We start from the raw sequence: 26,270 nt of genomic DNA on the forward strand, positions 1-26,270 counted from the left end.
TTCTGATTTAAGTAGGAATTTGAGATGCTACCAGTTAAAAATAAAACATTTTGCTCCATGTTAATCAACATCAAATGTGTAAGCCCCTTTGAGTCTTGCCATCTCCTTCCATGTTTTATTAAATATTTAAGTTGCTTTCCCACTCTCATTTTTATTCTGTATCCTTCACTATCATTAGTCTTTCCTTGTATGTTCTGTTCTGGGTAATCTTTCCTTTCTCTGTGGCACAGGTCTGTTACCTGTCATGCAGCTTCAGTAGAATTGCAGGTGGATTCTGGTGAATGTAGCAGAGGTGTCTGTGGGCAGGATCTCGTGTAGGCTGCTGTGCTGCTCTGGCTGGGGAGAGGACATTGACACAGACTGCTTAAAAATTTTCATCTCTTATTTATCAAGGGTAAATGGGCAACTGGTTTGGTGATCTGGATTTTTTTCCCTGCTATTTTTAACTGTGGTGTTGTAGATTTGGAAATTCTGCTTATTTTTCCTGTTCCTGATGGATATTTAATTATTCTTATTGCACATAAACCCTTCAAACAGAAAAGCAAAGCAAAGAGTGCAGTGGTTTGGTGTGGGAATGTCCAAAGAGCACTGATCTGTGTTGTCAGTCCAGCTGAAGGAGGATTCCTGTTTGAAGCCTGCAGCTGGATTAGCACACCACTTAAATTCCTTAGTGGTGAGCTGTGGGAGAGACTGGGACAGCATTTTCCCGTTAAACTTTGTAGTAACACCAACCCTGCTGTGGGGGGTAGACAAAGGTTTGAAGTGTGGGATTCTCGTTTTTGACTGGTTATTTTGTTATACTTTTATAATGATGAGTTCTGGAAGAAGGGTTGCAGGAGCAGTAAATAAAAATAGTGTGAAGGGGGTGAAGGGGGTGTTTTTAAGATAATATTTATAGTGCTACATCGCTAGTGACTTTAGTTATTTTATTTTGGTTTTTTGTGTGAATCCTTACATTTTAAAATGGAAAGCATTGATGGTTTATTTCATTTTGTTTTGCCTGCTACTCAGCAGTTTAGGTCTGTGTTTAAAAGTAAATTGTAAGGGAAAACAAACACTTTGTTATCTTTTTGCTTTATCAAGCTCTGTGACCTGTTAGAATCTTTATGTTCAAGCATAAGTTAAGTGGCCAAGTTGAGTCACTGTGTAGTCTGTGTTATGCTCCTGTTACATAATGTAACTCTATTTCAGTCTGAGTAGAAAATAATTTAACATACAAAGTAAATAATTTTCACTGAAGATTTCTACAAGGCATGTATGTGAGTCCTACTATTTCAGCACATTGTCATCTTCCAGGTAGAAAGGAAACCTTGTAAACTTATTTCCTAAAGTGGTAGTGTTTGTTTCTTCTGAGTTTCTAAAGAAGAGACTCAACTTGTTTGGGGGGTACATTTTCTGCTAGGAAAAGTAACAAAATCACAGATAGCAGCTTGTATCTACACAGTCTATCAGAATGTGTCTGTAAGTCTGCTGCTGATCTCAGGTACACAGATTGCTCTATAACAAACTCTTGACTGCAGTTAACAGGCATCATCAATTTCTTAAATCAGTAGGTGGATGAGAGGAAAAGGACTACTTCCCTCTTTTTTTTTTTTTTTTAAATGGAGCTTTCAGTTATTTTTCAGATTTTGCTAAAGATGGCTTTTTACATCACCTGTGCTATAAATAATAAGCATGTCACCTATTATGTTGAAGTTTCACATGACAACTGTTGCATATTGTGCTGCACTCGGTAGATGTACGTCTGCTTTTTTCTTTCTTAAGCTGTTCTCAAGTGAAGATGACTGTATTACTGTAACTATTGCATTGGGGATACACAAAAGCTCTCCATCCCTAGTCAAGAAAGACACTAATTTTTGCAGGCCCTCCATTCCCTTAGAATCCAAGACATATTACAGGTCCATGTGAGGGGTAACACCAGTTTCTAGAAACAAGATGTTTTCAAGGTCTTAAACCTGTTGTGTGATTTAAATTTAAATGCATTAAAAAAAAAAAAAAAAAAGTATAGAAATAAGGAAACTGTGGAGTAAAAAATCAATGTCAGTCATAACTTGTTTAAAATTCTACTAGTTGGACAATTAGTATCAATTTTAGGGTATACAAGTTGTTATATACAATGTGTGTACAGAACTCTATTTGTGCAGGTTTCAGCTTTCCAGAGCAGTCTGTGTTTACTGGGGTAGTTTGTCTTTAAGGACGTCTGATTTGTCATCTGCTTGCCTGAAGTTGAGTCAAATGTGGGTTTGCTAAGGGTTAAGGGGACTCAGGCTTTTCTTCTCTCCTTAGCTCTGTGTTCTGTAATCCAATTTTCATGGCATGTTTTTTGCAGAAACCCCAGCTCTGCTCTCTCCGTCTCTCTCCATCTCTGGTTTTCCTTGTTAGGATTATATTCAGCACTGGCTGCCAGCTTGTGACTTCACATCGTTGGACATTTATGGATACTTAGACCAGACAGAGAATTTCCTGTTTAAATTGAAATTGTGGCTTGCCCTGCTTTTCTGCATACTATTAAGAAAATATATAATGTTTGTTTGTTTCCCACATTAAGTACCTTCTTCCCGATGCTTTCTCACTTCCAGAGAGGTCTTTGTCAAAGTTGTGTTGAAGGAAAGAGCACAACTGTGGTTGACAGAATATGTGCTTAATAATCAGTTAACATTTCCCTTTCGTGGGGTATGTTAATTACTCCATGAATTACATAAAATGCTCAAAATTGCATTTTATGTAATAATTCATTATCATACAAAAGGAAATGGGAAGTCTATATGGAACACAACTTGGAACAAAAAATTAGAGTTCTTATGGAATTTATGTATAAAATACTGAAATAGGGAAATAATTTTTTGCCTTTAGGAATTAATGTCAGATGTTGCAAACACATTTTCTCAGATATTAGCAGTAGTTCTGGAATGTCTGGCAGGAAGAGAAAATGATGTAGGTTTGACTCCAGGACAAAACAGAGTTAATTTGGAATCAGGTATCCTATGAAGGAGCAGGGACTTTACTGAATCAATCTGAACTGTGTTAAGCCTTCAGGTATAAACTGTCTCCTAGCCCCACCCCAACAGAGATTTGTAATCCATCTACCAGTAATGATGCTTTTGGTGCTTTCAAAATCTTTTCAAAACAGTTTAGTAAGGGGACTAAACCAGAGTTCAGTCTTATTTATGACAGAATATGGTGTTTTATTTTTAATATCTTGTGACTTGGTTTCATGTGAAATGGAAGTAATGTCCAACAGTCATTTTTAAGTCTTGATGATGAAGTTGTTGTCTGAGAATATCTTATGCTCTAATGCAAATTGTTTAGTAGCAATAATTAATTGATCTGTTTATTTTGCTTTTGCAGCATCTTTGAGGATGAAAGCATGAAATTACGACAGCTGAAACTACAGAATCAGGTAAATGATAGTGCTGAAGCTGGTAAAAATAAGTATAGGAAATCAAACAGCCCACTAGAGACTTGAGAAATGGGGGTGAAGTGCTAAAATACTAAATAGGGGTGAAGTGCTAAAATGGGGGGGGTTGGTCTAATGGACTTCGAAGATTTTCATGGTTTTCATTAGTTCAAGTCAACCTTGCCATGGTTTGTAGACTTGATGTGCTTGATGAATTTATTTTTCATATGTTCTCTTGTTTCATTGGGATTGAGTCGCTAGAGAGCAGGAATAAATCAAAAGATGGGAAGACTGCAGGGAATTAGACTTTTTTTGCATCAAAGGAATAGTTTCACCTATAGTGATCTCTTTAACACTGCTGTTGAAAAGGATTCCAGCCTCTTCTGACATTTTTTTGTTTCCTACGCTGCAAATATTTACAGAGAAGCATGGGTCAATTATTAGGCTATAGGTCTCAGTTTTTGAAGTGCTGTTTGCTGGATGCTTACATTACCATATTCTTCAAAGCAATGAAGTATCTATCCTTAATATTCTTTCTCTGTGAAATTTCAAATGCTTATGAAGGAAAATCTGAGACTCAGGATTCTCTAACTGGCCATTTCACATGGACCACAGATCACTGTTTTGCATTAAACTCATCTTGTTTAAATTAAAGTATGGTTTTTAGGAAGGTGTTTTCTCAGCTGAGGATCTTTAAGTCCAGACACAACAGTCTTCAGGGAACTGTTGCAGTGGGTAATAATCGTCTTTATCAGAACCTGGTCATTATTTGTAGTCGGAGTTTGCTAGGCTTTGACTTCAGGCAGTGAATTTATTACCAGCTTTAGCTGGATCTATAAAGGCATTTATCTAAAACACTTCAGAGTCAAGAGGTAAAATGTATCTTTGGTCATATTTGTGGAAGCTACGATAGTCCTTTATCTTCTAGATATCCTTTATCTCCTCTATCTCTAGACTATCAAGTGACATTTGTTTAAAAACAAACAAAACATTTATTTAAAAATAGAATTAATTCAAATAATCTATAAAAGAGCATTTAGTGTCAAATGCCATTTGGTAAGGAGTTCCAAAGCTATGGATGGTGTGACTGCTTGATGATGAACCTCAGGGTCTGTTTTACAACTGGTCTTGGGGCATAAGCTGGTAACAATCACTGTCTCCTAATGCTGGGTACTGTGCTCAGTGTTTGCTTAGCATCAGGCCTTGCCCTGGGGATGCATGGCTATTCCTCCAAAATAAAGCTGCTGGACTGGGTGGAATTCCCTCAGAGCAACTGTCAGTTGCATCATGAAGAGGTCAGTTTAAATAATTAGTTTTCTTTTGCAAATTTGTTTCCATCTTCCTTGGATTTGGTTGAGATTGTAATCATCTCCAAAAGAAACAGCTAGACAATTTTAGTAAATATATTTTAATACCCTGCCCTTTGCAAATGAAATTAGTTGAGAAGTGCTAACTATCTCTGATTTAGGATTTTAGAATTAGGTTTGAATATTAAAGTCTACTTTTACATGAGTAGTACTGTGCCTTCTGAAGAAACAAAGGTCAATAGGAGATCACTGCCAAATATGATGGACTCGCTGCTGATTTTAGTTGATGCCTTGCTTGATAAATTTGTCATAAACAATTACAGGAATTGGAATTTAAAAATGAAAAAGGTTTTAATCCAGCAGGATTATATATAGAATCTCTGTCATACAGAGAATCTGGAATAAGCCATAGCAGAGACATGCCTGTCCATCCATCTTTATGATGGGTTTGGAAACCCTGTAATTGCAGTAAAATATTATTTATAATAGTGCATGACATCAAGTTCCATCTGTGGGCCAGCTCTGCCTGCAGGATGCTTTTTTCTCCTGGACTACTGCCTTTTCCTTGAGGCAAGAGCTTGTGGTTGCTCAGGCAGTGCTTATTTCCTCATTAGTAGAGTATTTTTAAGTCTTCTGAGGTATCTGCAGCTCCAAGTGCAGTGCTGCCATCTCCCTGTGCAGGGGGAGCACGAAGCCTGGCATGTTTCTGAATTCTGAATTTCTGGTGTGGTGCATTACTCTTGACCGTGGAGTTTCACTGATGCCATTGTCACTGCTGTCCCAGCATGAGCTAAGGGGCAGCTGGAAGAGGAGAGAATGTTCCCTAGCTAGGATTCATCCTGCATGGCCTGTTAGGGTTAGAAGTGTACCAACGAATGAGTAGCACAGGATTGCACCTTCACGACTGGAGTGCTTGGAATATTCCTCAGTATATCAGCTTCCTGCCATCACAGTTGAAGAAAGAGAATACTAAACTAGTTGTCTTAATAGTACACTAGATATTCTCATGTGACTTCTTGAAAGCTCATTTGAATAGGAGTTGGTGGTTTGTGATCCTCAGTTGTCTGTCCTATATTCTGATGTTACGGTTTTCTAAGGTTTTTTCTGGAAGTATGTAATGCATGGAGTGCACAAAATCCCAAAGAAATCATAATAATTAGTATGTGTTATTTATTTAATGGGTGCCCTGTTCATGAACTATTTGCATTCTATGTAGTAATAGTATATGAATTTTTACTGTAACACAGAGCTGGAGGAAAAGGCTAGTTAGTTGACAAAATGAAACAAAATACCCATTTCCTTTTTCTACTTCCTTAGTGGAATACTGTCGGGAATACATGGTACTGAAGGGTAGGCTGCTCTGCCACCGTATGGAGAGAAAATGAACTACTGTTTGCTGTCCTGATAGTGGACTTGCGCATGTTTTTTCCATCTCAGTATGCAAAGTAGTAAAGAGAAGCCTTTAAAAAACTAAGTTACTATCAAGTTTGGTCACTTCGATTATCCTGTAGTTCTTGCAAGAAAGGAAGTTCAGTCACATCTACCAGCAGTAAACTGTATTTTAATATAAGCTGATCTGATTGGATTGGTGAGTCCTAGAAACTCTTTGATGTAACACAGTGTATAAGAATAACAATTAAAATTTAGACTGATGGGCAGTGAAATGTTTAAAAAAGCTTATCTAATAGAATAATCTACTAAATAACTCTTGAAATTAATATATCCTGTGTTCATCCCAAATTCAATTTTGCATTCTAACAGTAGCTGTATATTTTCTTGCTGCCTTTAGGTTTTGTCTGTTTTGCTGTTTGTTTTGTTTTTGTTTTTCTTGCCTATTTGTCAGGTAGTGAAGTCTTGACAACAATTTTTCTCAAATCCTTATTCTCAGTGTAATGTTTTGATTCTTGTTTTTTTTCTTTCCTTCAGCGAACTATAAACTATAATTACATTTTTTTACTTTTCCTCAGCTTTAATTTTAAAAAGGAACGAACAATACAAACCAATGTAAATTCTTCTGAAAGGTCTGACTACCTTCTGAGAAAGCAGATCTGCAATTGGCAGTTTCTAAGAATTTGATTTTACTGCTTAGGTTTCTTTTCTTATTCTAGACCAATGTGATATTCTCTTTGGAATTCTGTGTAATTTTTGCTCTGCAGGATAATCCTCGCAAATAATTCTGCAGTAGCAAACACTACCTGTATTGCAGTCCAGTCTTCAAAGGGTAATTCTGAGTTTAAATTAAAAGAGTAATTTTGTTTCAAGGTGTTTTTGTTTGTTGTATTTGAGGTTTTGTATGTTTGGTTTGGTTTGGAGTTTGGGTGGTTGTGTTTTTGGTTTTTTGGTTTTTGGGTTTGTTTTTTTTCTGTTTGATAAGTAAAAAAGTGAAAAAGCCAGACAGAATAAAGAATCAAGGGCTGAGTTGTGTTGAAATTCCTCAGGGAGAGGTTGCCTGAGAAACTAATCTCACTTGAGATAAAAAGACTAATAGGAGAAGAAAAAAACAACAAGAGAAAAAGAATAACAGGAGAGGAAATGGCTCCAAAAATGTCTGTGTCTCAAGTGGATTGAATTGTTGGTACTGATAAATTGTTTATCTGGTGGATGCATCGAGACTGAAAATAATTTGATGGAGAAATGGTTTCTGTCATCAAAAACAATTTTCAGGGGTGTTCAGATACCTAAGAAACAGCCATGGACAAACTGCACCTGCTGTAAGGAGCTTGCACATTGTTTGCATAATGGTGCTTAATATTAGAATATGATTGTTCCTTCTTCATGCATCACCTTTGTTTTTAAGAACTGAGGATGTCTGTCTGTAAAATGGCACCATGTCCCTTTTTGCCTTGATTTAAGTCTGGAAGTTGTTTCCCTTCTCGTTGAGAAGGAAATATTAAGTATTGAAAGTATATGAATCTTGGAGAAATAATGTTTTAGTTTTTAGCATTTGGACTTACCAGTCTTTCCTTTCAGTCCTGAATTATAAGGAAAAATTTTGCAAGGTAGATCAAATTTCCTTTTAGTGGATCATGCCTATTTGAATTATTGTTATTTATTTATTTGTCTCCGCAGTTTAAGTCTTATCTCTCAGCACTGGTTTCTGGGAACTATTTGCTTTAAGTTCTCCCTATAAGGTGATAGTTTTTGAGATAAAAACCTTTTCCTTTGCAAGTCCTGACTCTTTCATACTGGGTTATGGATGACTGCTGAATTTGTCTATTTGTGTTAAGGATTGCTGCAGTTGAGACTGGGTGAAAGGATTTAACCAGTAGTCTCAAGACAGGTCAGAAAATAAGCAGGTGCCCATGTCAACCTCTCATGGAGAATCAAAATCATTATTTCACTCCAAAACCACAGTAATATCTGTGTAGGATTTTTGTAAGAGCTTGCAAGAGTATTTCAGGTTTATTTGAGATTCTGATCAGGGACATGTCATTGCCAGTGGCTGAGGAGCGGATTCTGCCTCTCTAGATGTGGTTACTCATCTCTGTTTTCTGCTTTTCTTTATTCCACAGAGAGCCCTTCTAGAGAAGAAGCAGAGGAAGAAACGTCTCGATCCGTTGATGGTACAGCCAAATCCCGAGGCCAAGCTGCGCAGGTCAAAGCCCAAAGGGAGCGAGGAACAGACTCCTTTAGTAGAAACTCCTACCCCTGTCCACAGTGATGTTGTTTTACATGGTAAATAATCAACCTGATTGCAACAGGGTTCTCCAAAATCCCAGTGCATGCATTATGTCACAATGGGTGCTTACATTGCTGTGGTAGGGGTCAAGTGATAAGATTGATTACATACTTTTCTATAAACAAAAGTTGAATTATAGTACAGTATGGTTGAGCAATACTAAGCTGTGAAAGCAAACAAAAACCTCACCTGGATTTTTGTGACAACTGTGAATCTTCATGTGCCCTTGAGTAATCTCTTCCTTGGGTTAGGCTGGAAGAGCTGTAGAAATGGGCTGGCAACTTCTATAATGGTGGGGACATACAAATCCAAAGTAAAAAAAAATCTTCTAATGATAAAGAAAATAAATCCATAGTGACTGCTTGTATGGTGTTTCCTTATGATGTCATGGCATTCTTCATCTCAAGGTTGAGTATGACTGAATGATAAAGCAGAGAAAGCAAACAAAAAGTGTTGTGAATGTTGTTAGGCTCTTGATGGTTTTTACCTCATCTGTTGTTTTCTGTGGGCTTCATTGACACAACTGAAACATGACAGGTTACAGTGGTCCACAAAGTCACAAGCACAAAGTGCTGTCAGGGCCAAAGGCAATAACTTGATGACCTCAAAACATGGCAGTAAAATAGTGACCATTATTTTAGGATTGAAAAGAAATGCAGTAGTGAGAGCTTTAAGACTCCCATGCCGCAAGGAGATAAAAAGAGCAGCAATGAAATCCTTACATTCTAGCAACAGGGAGTTTTTTATGAGAGCCAGGATCAGCCAGGATCCCATCAGCCTATCAAGAAAATAATGTGAAACATTCTAAGGCTTTGATATTTGTGTTATTGCAGGGTGTTATAATACAAGCATTGTGTTAATAACAGATTAAAATGAACAGTAGAATTTTAAAGCTCCAGACAAGGGGTGTTACCTGGTTTGAAGATCACAGTTGGAACTGTACTATCCCTTCTCTCTTGAATATTTTTCTTGTTCTCCAGATGCCTTTCAGGATCATAGGATGGGAAGGAAAGTGGTGGTGTTTATGGTAGCATTTATGTGTTTAAAATCAGGTGTAAGAAAGCTTCTCTTAAAAGACACTCTTAAGTCAAGAAGAGAATGAGAGATAAGAAAGGTATAACTTTTAAGGTAAGAGTCGAGTAAGACTCAAATGAAAACTTAACTGCTCATTCACTACCTTTCATAGTTCTGAGGCTTCCTCAGTGCAAACAAGTCCTGTTAAGAAGTGATAACATCAGTAAGCATGTCAGAAATACAATGCCTAGATAAAGCAGTAAAGTTTTAAGAAGGAATACAGTGGGAAAACAAGAAATCCAAAGATGTAACTACACCTGCATATCGTATGCTACCTATTAGGTGTTATGCCAGACCCTGACATCAAGATGCCTCCACCAATTGAGAAGTGTGGTGCACAGCTGTGTTGTATGGTTTAAACATGGAAATTTCATTCTAACAAAAAGATAGAGGGTTTTTTTTTCTGTCTATGACTGTAGATACTTTTATCAAATTGATTTCTGGTGTTCACTGTAGGGTACTCACTGGCACAGGAGCAAACAATGTGAAGGAAAAGAAAATAAGAGAGATGTCTGTAATTAAATTGAAAACTATCAATGTTCATGACAAATACAACTTGTTTTAATTGCTTAAGTCCTTGTAAAAAGCTAGATAAAATCACTATATTTAAATAGGGATAAATGGATAACTGATATGTTTAAAGTACCAGGCAGTCTGTACCAGAGTCAGGCCTGACTCCTCCCGAGCAGTCTGAAAAAAATTGAACAAGTATATTTCAGTACTTTAAACAGAGATGCTAGAGGAAGGGAAGATGCATCCTGGGATGCATCTTTGGCCATAAAAATTAGACTTTGGAATTCTGTTTCATTTTGACCTGCAGGCATTGATGGACCAGCTGCTTTCCTGAAATCAGAAGTGCAGGATTTGGGAACCAAGCTCCAAACTCTGTCTGTTGGATCTACCAAACCAGAAGACAATGCAGATAAGGAAAATGATGGAGAGGCTGTAACAGATACAGCAAGCAAGCCAGATCTGCAAGAAATATTACAGAAACGAGGTAAGAGTTAATAATGGGTAAATGTCTTTTTTGGGACTCTTTTACTTTTATAACTTTATTTCAGTAGCATTAAAAAATAAGGACTCATTAAACAAATGTCTGTAGGATATCACTTTTAAAAGATTCTACAGCATGTGGAAGTGCAGTGCTGCAGTTCCCTTTCCTGATATTATTTGAACGTACCAGTTATATTTTAAGGGTTTCTCAATGTACTGTATAATTTCTGGTCTTTCCAAGGAAATTGCTGACAAAATGCTATACCACACTTGGCTAAAGTTTGGGGTGTTTTTATTTCAGATATGTTATATCTTGATAAGATGCTTGAATACTTTTACAACAGCAGGACCATTCATTAAATGCCATGATTTAACTCTTTAGGAGACTAACAGGAAAGGTGTTTTTTTTCTGAGTCAGAGTCTGTCACAGTCAGCGGTTTTTGAATTATATATTTAATAGTTATATCCCATTGAGTAATTCCCTAGTGGAGTGTCAAGCTCTGTCTGCCAAGTATCTGAAGCTGCTACCAGTACTACAGGAAACCTTTTTTTTGTTGCATGCAGCCTAAGCACTTTGCAGCAAAATAATGGCTAGTGTTTAATTTAGTATACAACTTGTTTTTATTCTGCAGAGTTTGTCTCCTAGAATGTTTCCAGTACACTGCATGTATTGAGGTATCACATTCAGAGGTATTCTCATCTAGTTGTCAGATGGCACAGCTGCTTACCTATGGATAGCAACATTACACAAGAGTTAGAAAAGGAAAGATGAGAGAATATCCAGTAACTTCAGGGGAAATTAGTGGAGGTGGAATATAAACAGTGAATTTTGAAATTGGCTGGAGTACCAGGGTCAACGCCTTTCCTCTTCCCAAACGTCCTTTGGGAAGTTTACTGACAGGTTTTTAAGACTGGATTTTTCTGTTTTATCTGAGACTTCCAGCAGTGCCCTTCTCTGCAGTGCCATGTCAGAGCATTGTTATAATACATGTTCTCAGAAAATAATTCAGTTAAACAGGCTGTGTTCATTGTGTGTAATGCTTTAGATACATTTTCTTTCTACAGTCAAATAAAAGTAAATAATCAAAAGACTCAATCAAACAAAATCTCAGATGCACAGAATCAATTTGGTTGGAAAAGACCTTTGAGGTGATTGAGTCCAACCTGTGACATAACACCACCTTGTCACCTAGACAATGGCACTTAGTGCCACATACTGTCTTTCCTTAAGCACCTCCAGGGACAGTGATTCCACCACCTCCCTGGGCAGCTCTTTCCAACTCTCAGTCAACCTTTTTGTGAAGAACTTCTTCCTAATGATCAGTTGATGATACAGTTCTAAGTGGAAGGACACAACAAATAGTAACGTGTACAGAACCTCTTTATAAATGTCTTTATGCAGAGTTATTTTAGTTATATACCCGCAGTCATTTCTACATGACTGTCCTTAGGTTAAGATTAAATAAGTCCTGAAACTTCAGTCTGTGCTTCAGTTTTAGAAATCAAGTAATTATTAGTATTTATGTACCTGAGTTTTTGGTACTGATGGAAGAACAGGAGGGTCTCTTACTGAAAAACTGACATACTCTGTTTCAGTGTGTGTAAGACTGAGGGAAAGTGGTAAAGGATTGAACTGTACAGAGCCCAATTTATGGGATAGGTGTCAGCATATCAATCTGGATTTCCTTTTATTATTGTTGTTCTTAAGACATGGAGAACTTTTTTGCATGAAAATATGCAAAATTAATTCAATGGCAACATAAACTAAGCAATATGTTATGTCATGGAATATCAAGTAAAATCCATATTAATAAAGGCCTGACAGCTGCTTAATAATCTGCACAAGTGACTGCTGCAAAATATCAGTAGGAATTTGAATTACAAGGCTCAGGAAGAGATATAACACATGAAGAAAATCAGTTGAAACAGAAATTAAGAATCATCAGTTGAAAAAACAGAAATTAAGAGTGTGAATAAATACTCAAGAGCCATATATTAATTAGTAATGCCATAAGCTCATGACACCTTCTTTCAGAGATTACATGCTTAATCCTATATTCTGACAGGAATTTCAGGCAGTTTGAATTTTGATGAGGAGGACACAGAAGAGGAAGAAGCTAGTAAGAGAGCAGTATCTCATTCACCATACCCTGAATCTGAGAGGCCTAGTTCTGCATCCAGCGAGAAGTCTTTTGCAGTAAGTGTCTTGAAATCAATTTCTGATAAACACTGGGCACGTGCCTGATTTTAGTTCTAACCCCCGGGGCACTGGGTTAAAATACAGTAGCTGCAAGTAAGGTAGCCAGCAATATTATTCCCTGAAAGCAGAGAAGGGTCAAGATTGTTGGGTTATCTGACTGAAGGAACATGGAGTTAAGCATGAAGACTTAGTTATGATCAAAGGAACAATTGTGGGTGGAGGATCCCAGGGAGCCTAATCAGTGAATATGGGAACACAGTGAGTCAGCACTATTACCCTTCAAGGAGACAGACTGGGCCATTGTCTCTGCAAAATTCACCAAAATGACTCAGAGAAGCTCTGAAATGCCATGCAAACATAGGAGGGATTTCTTACTGAAGGTTTATAGCATTTATTCAAAGGGATTCAAAGGGAATCAGAATTTTGGAATGGAACAGAGAATGTTGGGATTGGACAAACCTCATATGGGATGTTTGGGGAAAGGAACTTTAGAGGGAAAAGAAGGGTTTCAAGGTGGATCAAGGAGTAATAAGCATGGGAAGACAAGGATTAAAGGGGGTAAAAGTCATCAGATATGTGTAAACAACTGCAAAACAGTATGATTGTCTGTCCAAGCCTTGTGCCTTGGTTACTTCAACATGTCCCACTCTTTCTGAAACTTGACTTCTGTATCTTGTGTGAATGTGTTTGTGTGTGTGTATGTGATATACACACATGCATACATTCATACGTTGACAAATTGTGCTAGACTAGCCAGTGAATTGGAAGAGACCAGCATCAGGAAGACACAGGGTCTGAGCTAGCTCAGACCAGATAAAGACCATGAGGTTTGAGCATGGATGCTGGACACCCTTCAAAGTCCATGCTTTGGGAGACCCACCTGAGTGTATTTGTGAGGTGACTGTGTGTAGGTTGCCCTGCACTAGCAGGGGAGTAGTGCAAGAGGTCTGAGTGTCAGCTTCTTGGGAGACTGGGCTGTGGGTGCAAAGTGCTGGAGATACAGGGTGGTGGGTGCTGGAGGTGGGGAAGCGGTGAGACCCTCCAGAGAATTTCAAACTATGTATGTGTCTGTGCTGTTGATTCAGGTTTCCTACTGGCTGTAGCTGGGAATGGGGATAAATCTGCAACTTCATCTTGAAGGCCCAGTCAAAGAGGAATCTGTTGGGTGCTACAATTCACAGGATTCAGCTTTCTCTAAGAAAAAATTCCTTTAATGACCTGTACCAGATTGCCATTAGAATTCCAATTCCTTTGATTGCCCTATGCATCCTGACTATACACATTGTTCTAAGGCTCTTCCAGCATTTAGTTGATATGGTTCCACCAGCAGCTTACTCCACTTCTGCTACTGTTCTGAACCAACATAATCTCAGCACTCATTTCAGTCACAAAATCCCAGCCTGTCTTACTGCAGCATCCATCAGTCCTGCTTTATCATACTGTTTTATTTTCCAGTGTTTGAAGTTCTAAAAGCAAAGAGGTTCTTTGCTTAGAATATTTACAGCATCTCATCTTATTTCCCCCTTTCTAGTAAATCACTCATGTCTGCTTAATGGGTACTTTTTCTCTTTTCCCTTTGGAGACCTAGTCTTTCCTCAGAGTAAAACCTTCAGTTGCTGTCTTCTGAGGAAACACAGGTGGTACCTTGTTTAACCTTCCTTTCCCCAGTATCTTCTGGAGACATGATATCTTACATTTCAACAAAACACTGTTTTCTTGTGGAATACCAAAGTCTCTGATCTGATGTTAATTTGCTAATGTGATGCTTCTTCCCATAGGAAACAGGTGCTTCCTGTAGTCCATCCCCTCAGGCAGATGGACAGCTGGGAGAAGTAGAGAACTTGGAGGATTTTGCATTGCGCCCGGCACCCCGTGGAATTAGTGTCAAGTGTCGAATCACTAGAGATAAAAAGGGAATGGACCGGGGCCTCTTCCCTACTTACTACATGCATCTGGAAAGGGATGACAACAAAAAGGTATTGGAAGCAGCACACATTATCTTGGCTATTATACTCCTACCACAGAATATTTTTGGAGCAAGGGGGAGAGCTTTTGGTAAGAAACCAGTAGCTGAGGAGAGCCATCATGCAGATGAGGACAGCTTATATTTGGCCAAGGTACTAAGGAGGGAATTGGCATGTAATTACCATTGTATTGTGGTTTAAAAGCCATAATACAGTGAGAGATTAAATTGCAAAAGTATAAAAATGTTAAATGTTAAAAAAGAGCAGGAAGACCGAGTTTGTCCAGAAGAAAAGGAGGGAAGAAGAGAAATGACAGTTGCATTAAATCTAGACTGCCAAGTGAGGAGCTCATGGGGGGACAGGATTTCAGGCTGGGCACTTTGGAAGAGAACAAAATTATGGAGACAGTAATATTAGCACAGAACAAAAGGGGAATTCATATGGGAAATGGAGAGATAACAGTTTGGATAGCAATGCCTCTGCATTCTTACAAAGCGCCAGTCTTGATCAAAGTTTTGTTTTGCCAGACATTCCTTCTTGCGGGAAGAAAAAGAAAGAAGAGCAAAACATCCAATTACCTCATATCAGTTGACCCAACTGATTTATCTCGGAAAGGGGAAAGTTTCATTGGAAAACTCAGGTGAGAACCACAGATGAAAACTATAGACAGTTGAGAGAGGATTTTAATTTTGAGTTGTGGTTATGACTGGCAATCTGGTATAAATTCAAAGATAATGAACTCACATTGCTCTGCTCAATGTAATCTGTATTCACTTGGGTTGGCAGCCTTCTTCAGCATTGCTATTCACTGTGGCAACTCAGAGAAGAAATTGTCTAAATGCTTTTCTGGGATAGCTTATAGGCTCACATGGGTATATCATGGAAGCTCCTCACTGAACTGGCAGTAGGAAGATTCAGATGGCAAGAGATGTGTGTTTTTGCTGTGCTGTACAAATACTTTCAGAAGATGACAAAACTTTCTACTGATGTCTCTGTGTTTTTTCATGACCTGACATTAGGTCAAACCTCATGGGAACCAAATTTACAGTCTATGACCATGGTGTTAACCCAGTCAAGGCACAAAGTCTAGTGGAAAAGGCTCATACAAGACAGGAGCTCGCAGCTATTTGTTATGTAAGTACTGCCTCTCCCTTTTTGCCCCTTTCTTTGTGCCTGGTTACCGAGGAAACACAGCTTGCAAAATCGTGCTGCAGCCAGCCTCCTTCACTTAACTTGGGAACCAAATGACCAATTTCAACCAGATACAACAAGAGGCAGAGGCCTCACAGATAAATTCTTACAAGTTTAATGAAATAAAGAGAAAAAAATAAATCAATGTCAAGAGTGGGAGAAACACCTGAACTAACATCCTTATGACCTTCTTATCTGGCTTATTCAGTGTGTGGCCATTGATCACATGCTTTACATGGAGCCAGCCACAGCATGAATTGCCTCTGGCCCAGCTGGCATCTGGTAGACTCTGAGAAGGAACTGGGAATACCCTGTGAAGCAGAATTAGTTTCTGCAAAACCAGAGGCATTTTGAGGGATAGGAGGGAGCTAGTATTATTTCAGTAGCAGCTTGTTGGTGGTAAGGATGTGTTTCCAGGGTAAATTGTGATTCACTAGCTCTGAAGAGATATTCTTCTGCTCTTGTGAGTCCCCTCAGTATAGGATTCAGAGTAAGGAGGCACTTTTGGGCACTACAGAATTATATGAGAGTTCTCATGTCACATTGTTTTGTATTCCAGCTGTACAGTTTGAGTAAAATTTGAGGTTCTCTACAAAACAATCACTGTCAAGTGGAAGAAATTTTATTTTTCTTAGCTTAAAGATGCATTAGCCTACTGGAGCAGCATCTTGGTTTTTTTGCTTTTGCTCTTGATCTTAATGGCACTTGGGAAAAAATTGATGTGATAATTCCAGTACTCGCTTGTTTACAGAAGTATCACTAGATATTTTCTTTGTATACAGTATTCTTCAGTTTCCTATGTAGCTGGGCACAGCAAGGTGTTAGAATGAGCACAGACAGTTAATATAAAGTCAGCTTTTCAGAATTCTGAACTTTTATCTACAATACGTCCTGGTATTTTTGAAACCATTTATTTAACAGTATCAGCCAAAATCCAAAGGTCCATTTACAGTGTTCTGTAACAATGTCAGTGATAACCTTTAAAATTCTCAAAGACCAATTAAAAGCCAGAATCTTTTACAAGTGCTGAATTGATTGACAGAAGTTAAACAGCTGCTCCTAACACATTAACGCATTTTGCAGACACAGACAAAGGTCTTTGGAGCTGCAACCTCTATTATTTCACTTCAAAAAATCTAAGGGCATGCTACTTCCTTTGCTTTTTCTACTCAATCCACTGGGAACAGTCTCCTTCAGTACTCTGGAAAAATCTGCTTAAGTTTGAAGCTTGGGTAGTTGCTGAACATTTCTCTTCCTCGGTCTGTTCTTAAACATTTATAAAACAGTGTGATTTGAGAGAAAATTGCATGTTCTTAAACACCAATAACAGCACCTGAAGAAAATGTCACTCATTGTTCAGAAACATTTTAGACTAACTGGTGATATACAGAAAACATAGAGTCGGGTCAAAGACATATTGTGCCTTTTATCATACTCAAGGCTTGCTCACTAGCAAGATTTCAACACAGTACTGCCTCAGGCACAAAAAACTTATGCCTGGAAATTGCATTTGTGTAATTTTGTTGTAAATGTTTCTGTAGGCTAAGAAATTCACTCTAAATTAGTTAATACCATGCATATCTCCAAATTAGTTAATACCATGCATATGTCCTTACACTGTTCTCTAAATGAGAAAGGGAGAGAAAGCAGTCCTCAGTGATTAAACACAATTGCAGTTAGATAACTGCTGCTAGAGCTGTAGCCAGCAAAATTCTAAAAACCACTACAAGTGTTGATACAAGTTCAGTTTTGCTGTCTTTCCTTCTCTGAGGTGAAGTATCTCATTTACTGAAAATAATGGCTTTCCTTGTCTTTCAGGAAACTAATATCTTAGGATTTAAGGGTCCCAGAAAAATGTCTGTGATCATTCCAGGAATGAACATGAATCATAAGCGAATTCCAATCCGTCCACGAAATGTGAGTTATGAAGTTTGCTCATGTTTCAGATTGAAGGAAGAGGTTAAAACTTCCCTGTAGAGGTCTGGCCAGTTACTGACAATCAGGATTTTTAGGAGCCTGGGCTTTTTTTTAGCAAGTCTCCTGGAGAGTAAATATAATGTTGCCTAAATGTGTTGATGAATTTGTTCTTGCTTTCTACCTAATCTGTAGCTTTCTGCATAGTGTTTATATCCTTATGGGTCCTTTGTTCAGCCTAAATGTGATTGACTTGTCTCTACGTTGTTGCTGTTGCACCTACAAGCCACCCTCATGGTGGGACCCTGTTGTGCAGGGGGCTGGATGAACGCAGGGCACACTTGTTTCTCCCTGGAGCTCGTATTCTTAGCCAGAATGTGGATTGCAACAGATAGGCAAGAGACAGACAAGGTACTGCTGGTGCAATAGCAAGGGAATAAATATGTTTTTGGTCAGAATGCTGTTAGCCTTTCTGTAGGAGTAGCAGAAAAGGAGGATTCTTGAAGGAGGAGGGATGAGGAGAAGGACAGAGTTTTGTAGTGAGTATTTAGGGAGGATTTCTCATAGATATGAGAGGCATTAAAGCTAAAAGCTTACAGAACAGTATGTGAAGGTGTGTGATAAAAATTGTTAGGTTCCCTTAATGTGGGTTTTATGTTTGGTGACAGAAGACCAAAAGACAGAAAGAAGAGGTACCAACTGAAAAGTGTGGTCAATGTTTTAAGCTAGAAAATGGTATTTGCAGCCATCTTGTGAGTAGATATGAGTAGGACAAAAACGTATTTCCTGAGGTCAGAGAAAAAAATCATCAGTAATGGAAACTGAGAGTCATGATAGCCCAGAAAAGAGATTTAATTCTTGTGAATGGTCAGAAAAATTATGTCTGGAAGTGGTCATTTATTCACTGTCTTCCAATTGGTTTTGCCATCTCTCCCATTAGTACAGTAACAGTTCCATGGCCCTGCCTTTATTTTTCTCCCCTAAATCTAAAGGCACTTAGTTGGTGCCAGTTCTCAGGAGTTTGTTTTGCATCTTTAAAAAATAAATAAAGATAAAATTAAAAAGTAATTAAACTGAACAGAAGTTTTATTTAGGTTATCCTCAAAAATCCACTATGGTATATTTTTATAGTACTGAAGCACATGTTATAGCCGTATCAGTCAGACCTCCACAACAGGTTGTTTTCTGAGCATTTTTTCTTGTTAGTACCTTAAGCTTGGACTCTTTTTCTTCAGAGTTTTAGCATGTATAGTTTGGATTTTATTTGTTGTAGAACTCTTAAAATTAAATCATATGTCATGTTTCACTACAGCCTGCATCTCCTTGTAATTCATTGTTTGTCAGATTTAATGTGCTGTTTTACTTCCTCTTTGTATCTTTTTATTTTATTTCTCTGGTTTGCATACTGTGCATCACTCATTAGACCCAACAGAATGACATTTAACCTCTCATTTTACTGCAGCCTTTGGACCTTCTACTGAAGCACCTCAGAGCCTGCACTGTGCAGTTAATTGTAGATTATTTTTTTTTTTCAAGAATTTATTTTTTTAGAATGTTAGAAATGGAAACTGGATGCAACAGGATCAGAGAAAGATGATGAGAGAAGAGATTCATGCCAGCAGGATGGCAATTATCTGTGGACTCTGAATTGCTCCCTTTCCTGTACACACACACACACTTCCTTCCCTATCCCTCTTTTTACTTTATTGAGTGAAAAGGAATGCTTGGACTGGAAAGCTATGAAAGTATGTTCCTGGTACTTGCAGAAAGTATTCAGTAGGGTTGAATTTAAGTGATGTCCTTGTGTTTCATTAAACAGGGAATGAAGTGACAGAGTGCACGCACAAGAGAGGTGGTACTCAGAGGCAGAGCCATTCCAAATCTGATAAATATATTTCCTTTTTTCTGAACAGGAGCATGAGGGTCTGCTGTCAAAATGGCAAAACAAAAATTTAGAGAACCTCATTGAGTTGCACAACAAGGCTCCAGTCTGGAATGATGATACTCAGTCCTATGTTTTGAACTTCCATGGGAGGGTCACTCAGGCCTCAGTGAAGAACTTCCAGATTGTCCATGACAATGACCGTAAGAGTGTGGTGGAGAATGTGTGGGACTTATTTAAACAGGGAGAACCTAATTTATTTCATGAGGCTTGGGAACAATAGGACACCCTTTCTAGAGGAAGGAAACTGGGTAAAGGAAGCTAGCTCAGAATTACTGGGGACTTCTGAGCTCTCAGGAAAATTATATAAGGCCTCCTTTTTTCTGGGGTGGGTGCAGACTCTGCTGTCCATAACTGCAGCAAAAGAGAAGGCAAATTAAAGCTTCCTGAAATGAAAGAAAATGTTTAATACAGCACCTTCAGGCTAGCAAAAGAATGGTTTGAGCTTTGGTTCTGAGAAGAAAAATAATCTCTAGAATATCACAGTCACTGTAGAGGACAGATTTCAAGGTCACTCTAGTGGGAAAGGATGGATACACCAACCACATATATTTGGGACTGGCAGATGTGGGGAGGGGTTTGTGGTTGGGTTTTGTTTGGCTTTAGTTTTGGTTATTGTTGGCTTATTTATTTCTTTTGCTTCACTGTGAAATTGTTCATCTCTGAACATCTTTTCTCCCCAGCTGACTACATCGTGATGCAGTTTGGTCGTGTAGCAGAAGATGTGTTCACTCTGGACTATAATTACCCTCTCTGTGCTCTTCAGGCCTTTGCTATTGGACTCTCCAGCTTTGATAGTAAATTGGTCTGTGAATGAGGGGCTACAGACATGAAACATGGAACTCACTCCCACCCCTACATCTCCTAAGAGTTCTAGGTGTAGCAATGAAGAGTATATTGGGAGGGAAATGGAGGACAGACTTCTGCAGGCTTATTAGAAAAACAATTCCAGCCTTCAGAGCATTGTGGGAGTTGACAGCAGAGCAATCCCTGTATGCATTGCAGAAGAACAAGAAATCTAGGTGATGTCTCTGTTGTTGGTGTTGATTCTGCTTTTAGAATCCTTGTTTACAGATGCTGCATGAGAGTGGGCTAAGCCCACTTATTGGAACTCCTTGCAGCTAGGATTAGAAAAATAATGGCTAAATGTTCATTTACCTTGAAGCTGCCACAAGGCCTGGAACTCCTGCTACTCAAGAGTTCCTAATGAGATGAATTCAGGAAAAAAAACAGCTGGAATAAGACATTGGCTCTAATATAACACTTTTACTCTGTGGAATGATTGTCTGCTAAGACTGATACTCCATTTCCCTTTCAGTATTCTAATTTCTCTCTATCCCTTGACAGTCTTTTTACCAAATGAAGAACAATCAAATCTCAAACATTCCCTTTTCAGTGGGTGACATTATATTCATTGCTACTCATGTTACTTGTGAACCATGTGAAAAATTAGACTGAATAGATGGCAGAATCTGGCTGAATTGGCAGAAGATAGTATTGTAACAATATACAGTTCTGAAAACTTCTGAATACTTAACTGTATTGTTACAAATATATACTTCTGAAAAGCAGTGTTCTGATTGAGTGAATCTAGATTGTAAACTGATGAGAAATATTTTTAAATTTTGCCATTGTTCATGAAATTTGCTACATTTTTAGGTATAAGTTTGTGACAAATTTTAATTTTTAATGTGAGATTATCTCAAGGCATGACATATTAAAGTAGATTTTGTATAAATAATTTTAATCTGACTACAAGAAGAAGTTACCTCAAAAAGGTATTTTCAAAGGCACCAATAAGTTTAATTGTACCACAAGGCTTTGCAATGTGTCCTTCCAATGTTCCATTTTTAATACTGGATGTACAGTATGGAAACTGTGTGTCACAGCATGGAACACTTGATTTACGTGGCCTTAACTCACCAGAGTGGATTGCAGCACGGTGTGGCCTGGAGGCCTCAGTGCACACTTCTCTGTACTAAAGCAGAGAACAGTTACTGTCTTGCCTGCTTCTTGCCTCTTACACATATTCATGATGACTTGGATAAGTTTGTCCCTCTACTGAGACAAGCATTAGGTGTTCTCCAGCTTTGGATATTGTCCTTGTCAGCAGACTAACTCTGTTTCAAGCTGCAAAGAGCAGATATATTGCTTTTTGGTCTCTGGAGTCTTTGCAGCAGTAGATATCACTTGCGCTTTCAAATTAACAAAACTTTGTGAAGACGTTTTCTGATATTGCCAGAAAGAACAATGATCATAATCACAAAGTAAACGCTGTATTTAACTGTAAAATATGAATTGAGGCTGAGAAGTCCAGCTCTTGTATCTTTCAGATGAGCATTTTTCAGTAGCTGCTGAGATTTTCTTGAGATGATCTTATCAGAAAAGCAGTCTGTGAAGAGAACTTGAATGCTGATGGATCTGTTTTGTGCCTTCCTGCTCATCAGGCTGAGGATGAGACCTGGCAGTGTTTTTCACCTGTGCTCTTCTGAAGTCTTGGCTGATGGTTCTGCATTCCCTCTGCCCATCCAGAAAGGAAGTCAGTTTGTATACCTGTCTGATTATTTTTCTGACTAGAAATGTGTGAAAGACTGTTACTTATGTTATTTGGGGGTGACCTGAAGGTAGGATGCTAATTTCTGGTTCAAGATCTCTTCCTGTGTGCCCAGAAAACATCCTTTTACTTAATTAGCCTTGTCAGCAGTGACTCTTCAAGCTATTTGTTGACATCAAATGATCTTGTCACAGCCTCTCAGTCAAATTATGCAGACAGATGAACTGATTCAGTTGTCTTTATCAGATACTGTTTTACATTAATTGTAATTATAACTTTTATATCTAAATGAAAATAAACTAATTTATATATTGAAAAGTCTTTAATTCTAAATTATTTTTTTTAATTTTGCTGTCACTTGTGGGTGTACTTTGTTCCTTCTCTATGACATAGTACCTCAGTTTCTTCCTATCTTCTTGAATATCATCTGTCTTCTTTTTCCCTCTTTTCCTTTGTAATTCTCAGTTCTCTTTCTTTGTGGTGTTGGATGTTTTTCCCACACACTTAGAAATCTGGGAATAAATGTAAGGGTAGTCTCTCTAATACTTTCACCCAAAGGGTAGTTTCTCTAATACTTTTACCCACCCCCTCCCCTCCACCCCCCCCCCCCCCATTATCAGGTTTTACTCTATAGTCCTTGGTTTTTATTTGATTGTTTAAGCTAGTTCCATTTCTCTGCCCCATGTTTTTAATGTTTTTCCCAGCATCCAGCTAGGACACTTGATATGGTTCTTACTGCATTTTCCTACCTTCCATCTGAACCCATTTAATTGTTGAAGTACACTAACAGATTTTTTCTGAATCAGGTACTGAAGTCATACAAGGCTAGGACGAACATCAAGGTGAAGCGGTTATATTTTCCTATTTCCACTGAGAGATGTGTGAACCTCAATAAGAGGAAATATGATGGATCTGATAATCAGAAAGTGGTACAGCTCTCAACATGCAAGCCCTATTTTTAAAGCATCTCTGTTTCCATCTGAGCCAAATTATAGGGGAGAGAAAATTAAGTGGGAAACAAGACTGGGCATTTGTTCTTAACACAGTAATATTAGTTGCATACGTGCAAATGTAACATGCTTGAGATTCTAGAGAGATTTAGAGAAGCATTTTAAATGGTTAAACTGGAATCCTAAAGCAGGCCTAGCAGATGGAAATGGGTCCTAGGCTGCTCTAGGCTCTTGGGCTTTCACAAACATAAAAGACAGTGAATGATTTCTTGCTATTTTACAGCTGAGTCTCACTCCCATTGAAGTTTTGCTGCTGAATTTAGTAGCAGTAGGACAGGAGGTTTTCTTGCTGTTAGCATAATTATTACACTTGTATTTCACTTAGTGTGCTCCTCTACTTGCTGGGATTGACAGCTCTGTAGATCTCTCAGCTGACATCAAATTAGGTTTCCTGTTCCTGGTACAGAAGACAAGCAAACCCTTCCCTGTGATTCACAAGTTGAGTTAAGAGTTTGCGTGCGGAAGAGCTGTTCATGTGGAACGGAGCTATGGACAGCTTTCCTTCTCTCACAGAGTCAGGAATCTCATCTTGGCCAGAGGATCAAACTGTTGTACCTAACCGCAGTTTGGAACTAGGTCAGAATTAAGAAAGCTCCTTTAAGTAATCCTAGGGCCAAGAGATTTGGCTCAGCATACAGTTATGAAAAAGAGTAGAAAAGAAACAATGATGTGTCAGGGCTCCCTTACTAACAGGGAAAACAGCCAGCTCCCACTATGAGGTGACAATTGAAAGCCGTGCCAGGAAAGAAGGCAGAGATCCTGTACTAGTGTTAACTCTTGTATCTTTTGAACTATACACTATAGTTTCTGTTTTCTCATTGCATCCCTTAAGGTGTTCTATACTAAATTATTATTTCCTTACTGAAAGCTGGAGGTCACTTCTTTTGTTCCAAAAAGGGAGAAAAATCCAGATGCAAAGTAACTTCACCAACATGGCTTAAGGTAAAGGCTAAAGGTAACCATAACCTGCTTTGGTAATTTAACATTCAATTTAGAGAATACTAAATGGGTGAATATATTCCAGAGGCTGGAAATTTTGATAATTTAATTTGATTCAATTAACTTCTCCATACAAGGTGACCCATTGCAACCCATTGCTGCAACAAAACAGCTGAAAATTTTGGTGAGAACAAAAGCTGTTTTTTTTTAAAGCTTAATTGAATTGAGCCCTTTATTTATTATAGGGAAAATAATACTAATTTACTATGGGGGGGAAAAAAAAGGGCTTTATTTTAAAAACTGCATTAAGAAAATAATTCTGATAGAGTACAAATAGAGTTGGAGAGTTAAGTTGGGGTAAGTTTGCCTAACTCACAGCTTTCTGTTCTAAGAATCGTTTGGTTCTGCATTAGCTCCAGTAAGAAAACCCAAACGACCCACCACTAAAAAACCTGTATTCTCCCGAGTGAGTTTCCATCTGCAACTGACTGAAGTCCTGCAAACAATTTGTGTGATGATTCACAGGAAGGAATAGGTTTCAATTCCTTCTCTTTGAGCTGTGTTGATTTGGCAAGGAAATGGGAGCAAAACAATGTTAGTCACATAATTATGAGATCTGGCCTAGAATTCCCACTGAATATATGTGATGAGAAGTGAATTACCTTTCATATGCACAGGGGTTTTAAAAAAATCATATAGCTTAATAGAAACAGTGACTAAATTAATTAATTACAGGGCTTTATATAATAAAAAAAACAACAAAACAACTCCCCAAAATAGTTTCACTGAATTTTGTGACATCATCCTATTTATATTGTATATACTCTTCATTCCTACAGTTGTGTCAGAAAACCTTGTTTTTATGAAATTGATGGGTTTTGCCATTTGGTTTCTGAGGCCTGAGGACACATTTAGGACCCATTTCCAAGTCTCTGCAATTTTCATTGCAATTTGAACGAGTTAGGAGCTTTTTTAGCTTTGGGTTCTTAGAAAAGACTTCAATAGGTTATAGGTAATTTCTTCAGTATACTTAAGTTTTAAAGAAAGCCAACCATATTATAACTCTTCACAGGTAGTTCCGTGCACACCAGCAATCTGTGACAAAATCAGTCAATGCTGGAGCAAAACTGAAAAGTTTGTTTTGCTGATGTAGCTGCATTCCCAGAGCTGCTGCTAGGATGTAGTTAGTTACATTTACGAAACTTGCTGTTTTCCTACTGCTTTTGTTTTGGGAATGTGGCTTGTGGCTTCCCAACCCTAGTGCGATTCTCAGTCTCGTATCAGCATTTTTGAGCGCAGCTCGCTGGCATTCCTGTACGAGCAGGTAGAGAAGGAGCAGCTCCGCCGTGACTGAGAGAAGCCGAGGGGAGACACCGCTTTGCGGGTGGGTGGGCGAGCTGAGCGCTCAGTTCTTGGGCTGCCCTCGGGGGAAGTCCGCCGCCGATTCGGGCTGCGGCTGTTCGCAGTGGCTCCGCGGTGCCGGCTGGAAATCACGGCCGCTCTCTGGCTGGAAATCACGGCCGCTCTCTGGCTGGAAATCACGGCCGCTCTCTGAGGGGCTCCGCAGCCGCTGCGCCCGGGGCGCAGGGGGGAGCCCGGGAGCCGCGTCCCTGCCCGGGCGGCGCGGGGGTGTCCCCGGGGCCGGAGCCCCTCACGGGCGCTTGGCCCATCGCCCCGGGGAAAGCACCGGGCAAGCGGCGGCGTTCCCGGGGATCCGAGGCCGGCCCGTCCGGACTGCGCTCTCCAAGTTCTCCCCCGCCGGGCGCCGTGCCTGCTCTCGATTCCTGGAGGCGGCGGCGTCCCGCCCGCTCCCAGCGCTGCCGAGCCGCCCCCTTCCCCCGCTCCCGGCCGCCCGCCCGGAGTTTCCTTCCCCCGCCCCCGCGGGCCCCTCTTCCGGCCATTGCCCGCGTTCCCTCCGCCCCGGTCACACACGGCCCCCGGCCGGGGAGAGCCCGGCCCCGCTGCGTTTTGTTCCCAACTCCGCCTCGGCCCTTCTCCCGCTGCCCCCCGCCCCCCGCCAGTCCCCTCCCAGCCCCGTCCCAGCCCCTGCTTTAGCCGGCAGTCCCTCCCTCCCTCGGCTGCCTTCATTTCATACCAACTCTCATT

At 39.3% G+C, this 26,270-nt stretch overlaps 1 protein-coding gene across 1 annotated transcript in view; it reads left to right on the forward strand.

Annotated features, from left to right (window-relative positions):
• TULP3 (TUB like protein 3) overlaps nucleotides 1-22,533 on the forward strand; it is a 32,645-nt gene extending 10,112 nt beyond the window's left edge. Inside the window, exons 2-11 of the mRNA XM_058829503.1 lie at nucleotides 3,349-3,400; nucleotides 8,217-8,379; nucleotides 10,278-10,454; nucleotides 12,517-12,647; nucleotides 14,429-14,626; nucleotides 15,142-15,254; nucleotides 15,634-15,748; nucleotides 17,624-17,722; nucleotides 19,633-19,804; nucleotides 20,345-22,533. Coding sequence (XP_058685486.1) covers nucleotides 3,349-3,400; nucleotides 8,217-8,379; nucleotides 10,278-10,454; nucleotides 12,517-12,647; nucleotides 14,429-14,626; nucleotides 15,142-15,254; nucleotides 15,634-15,748; nucleotides 17,624-17,722; nucleotides 19,633-19,804; nucleotides 20,345-20,478 — 1,354 coding nt within the window. The 3' untranslated portion in view covers nucleotides 20,479-22,533. The remainder of the gene's footprint in view (nucleotides 1-3,348; nucleotides 3,401-8,216; nucleotides 8,380-10,277; nucleotides 10,455-12,516; nucleotides 12,648-14,428; nucleotides 14,627-15,141; nucleotides 15,255-15,633; nucleotides 15,749-17,623; nucleotides 17,723-19,632; nucleotides 19,805-20,344) is intronic.
• The last annotated feature ends 3,737 nt before the right edge of the window (nucleotides 22,534-26,270 follow it).

The sequence above is a fragment of the Poecile atricapillus genome, chromosome 1, assembly GCF_030490865.1.
Source record: "Poecile atricapillus isolate bPoeAtr1 chromosome 1, bPoeAtr1.hap1, whole genome shotgun sequence".
NCBI classification, from domain to species: domain Eukaryota; kingdom Metazoa; phylum Chordata; class Aves; order Passeriformes; family Paridae; genus Poecile; species Poecile atricapillus.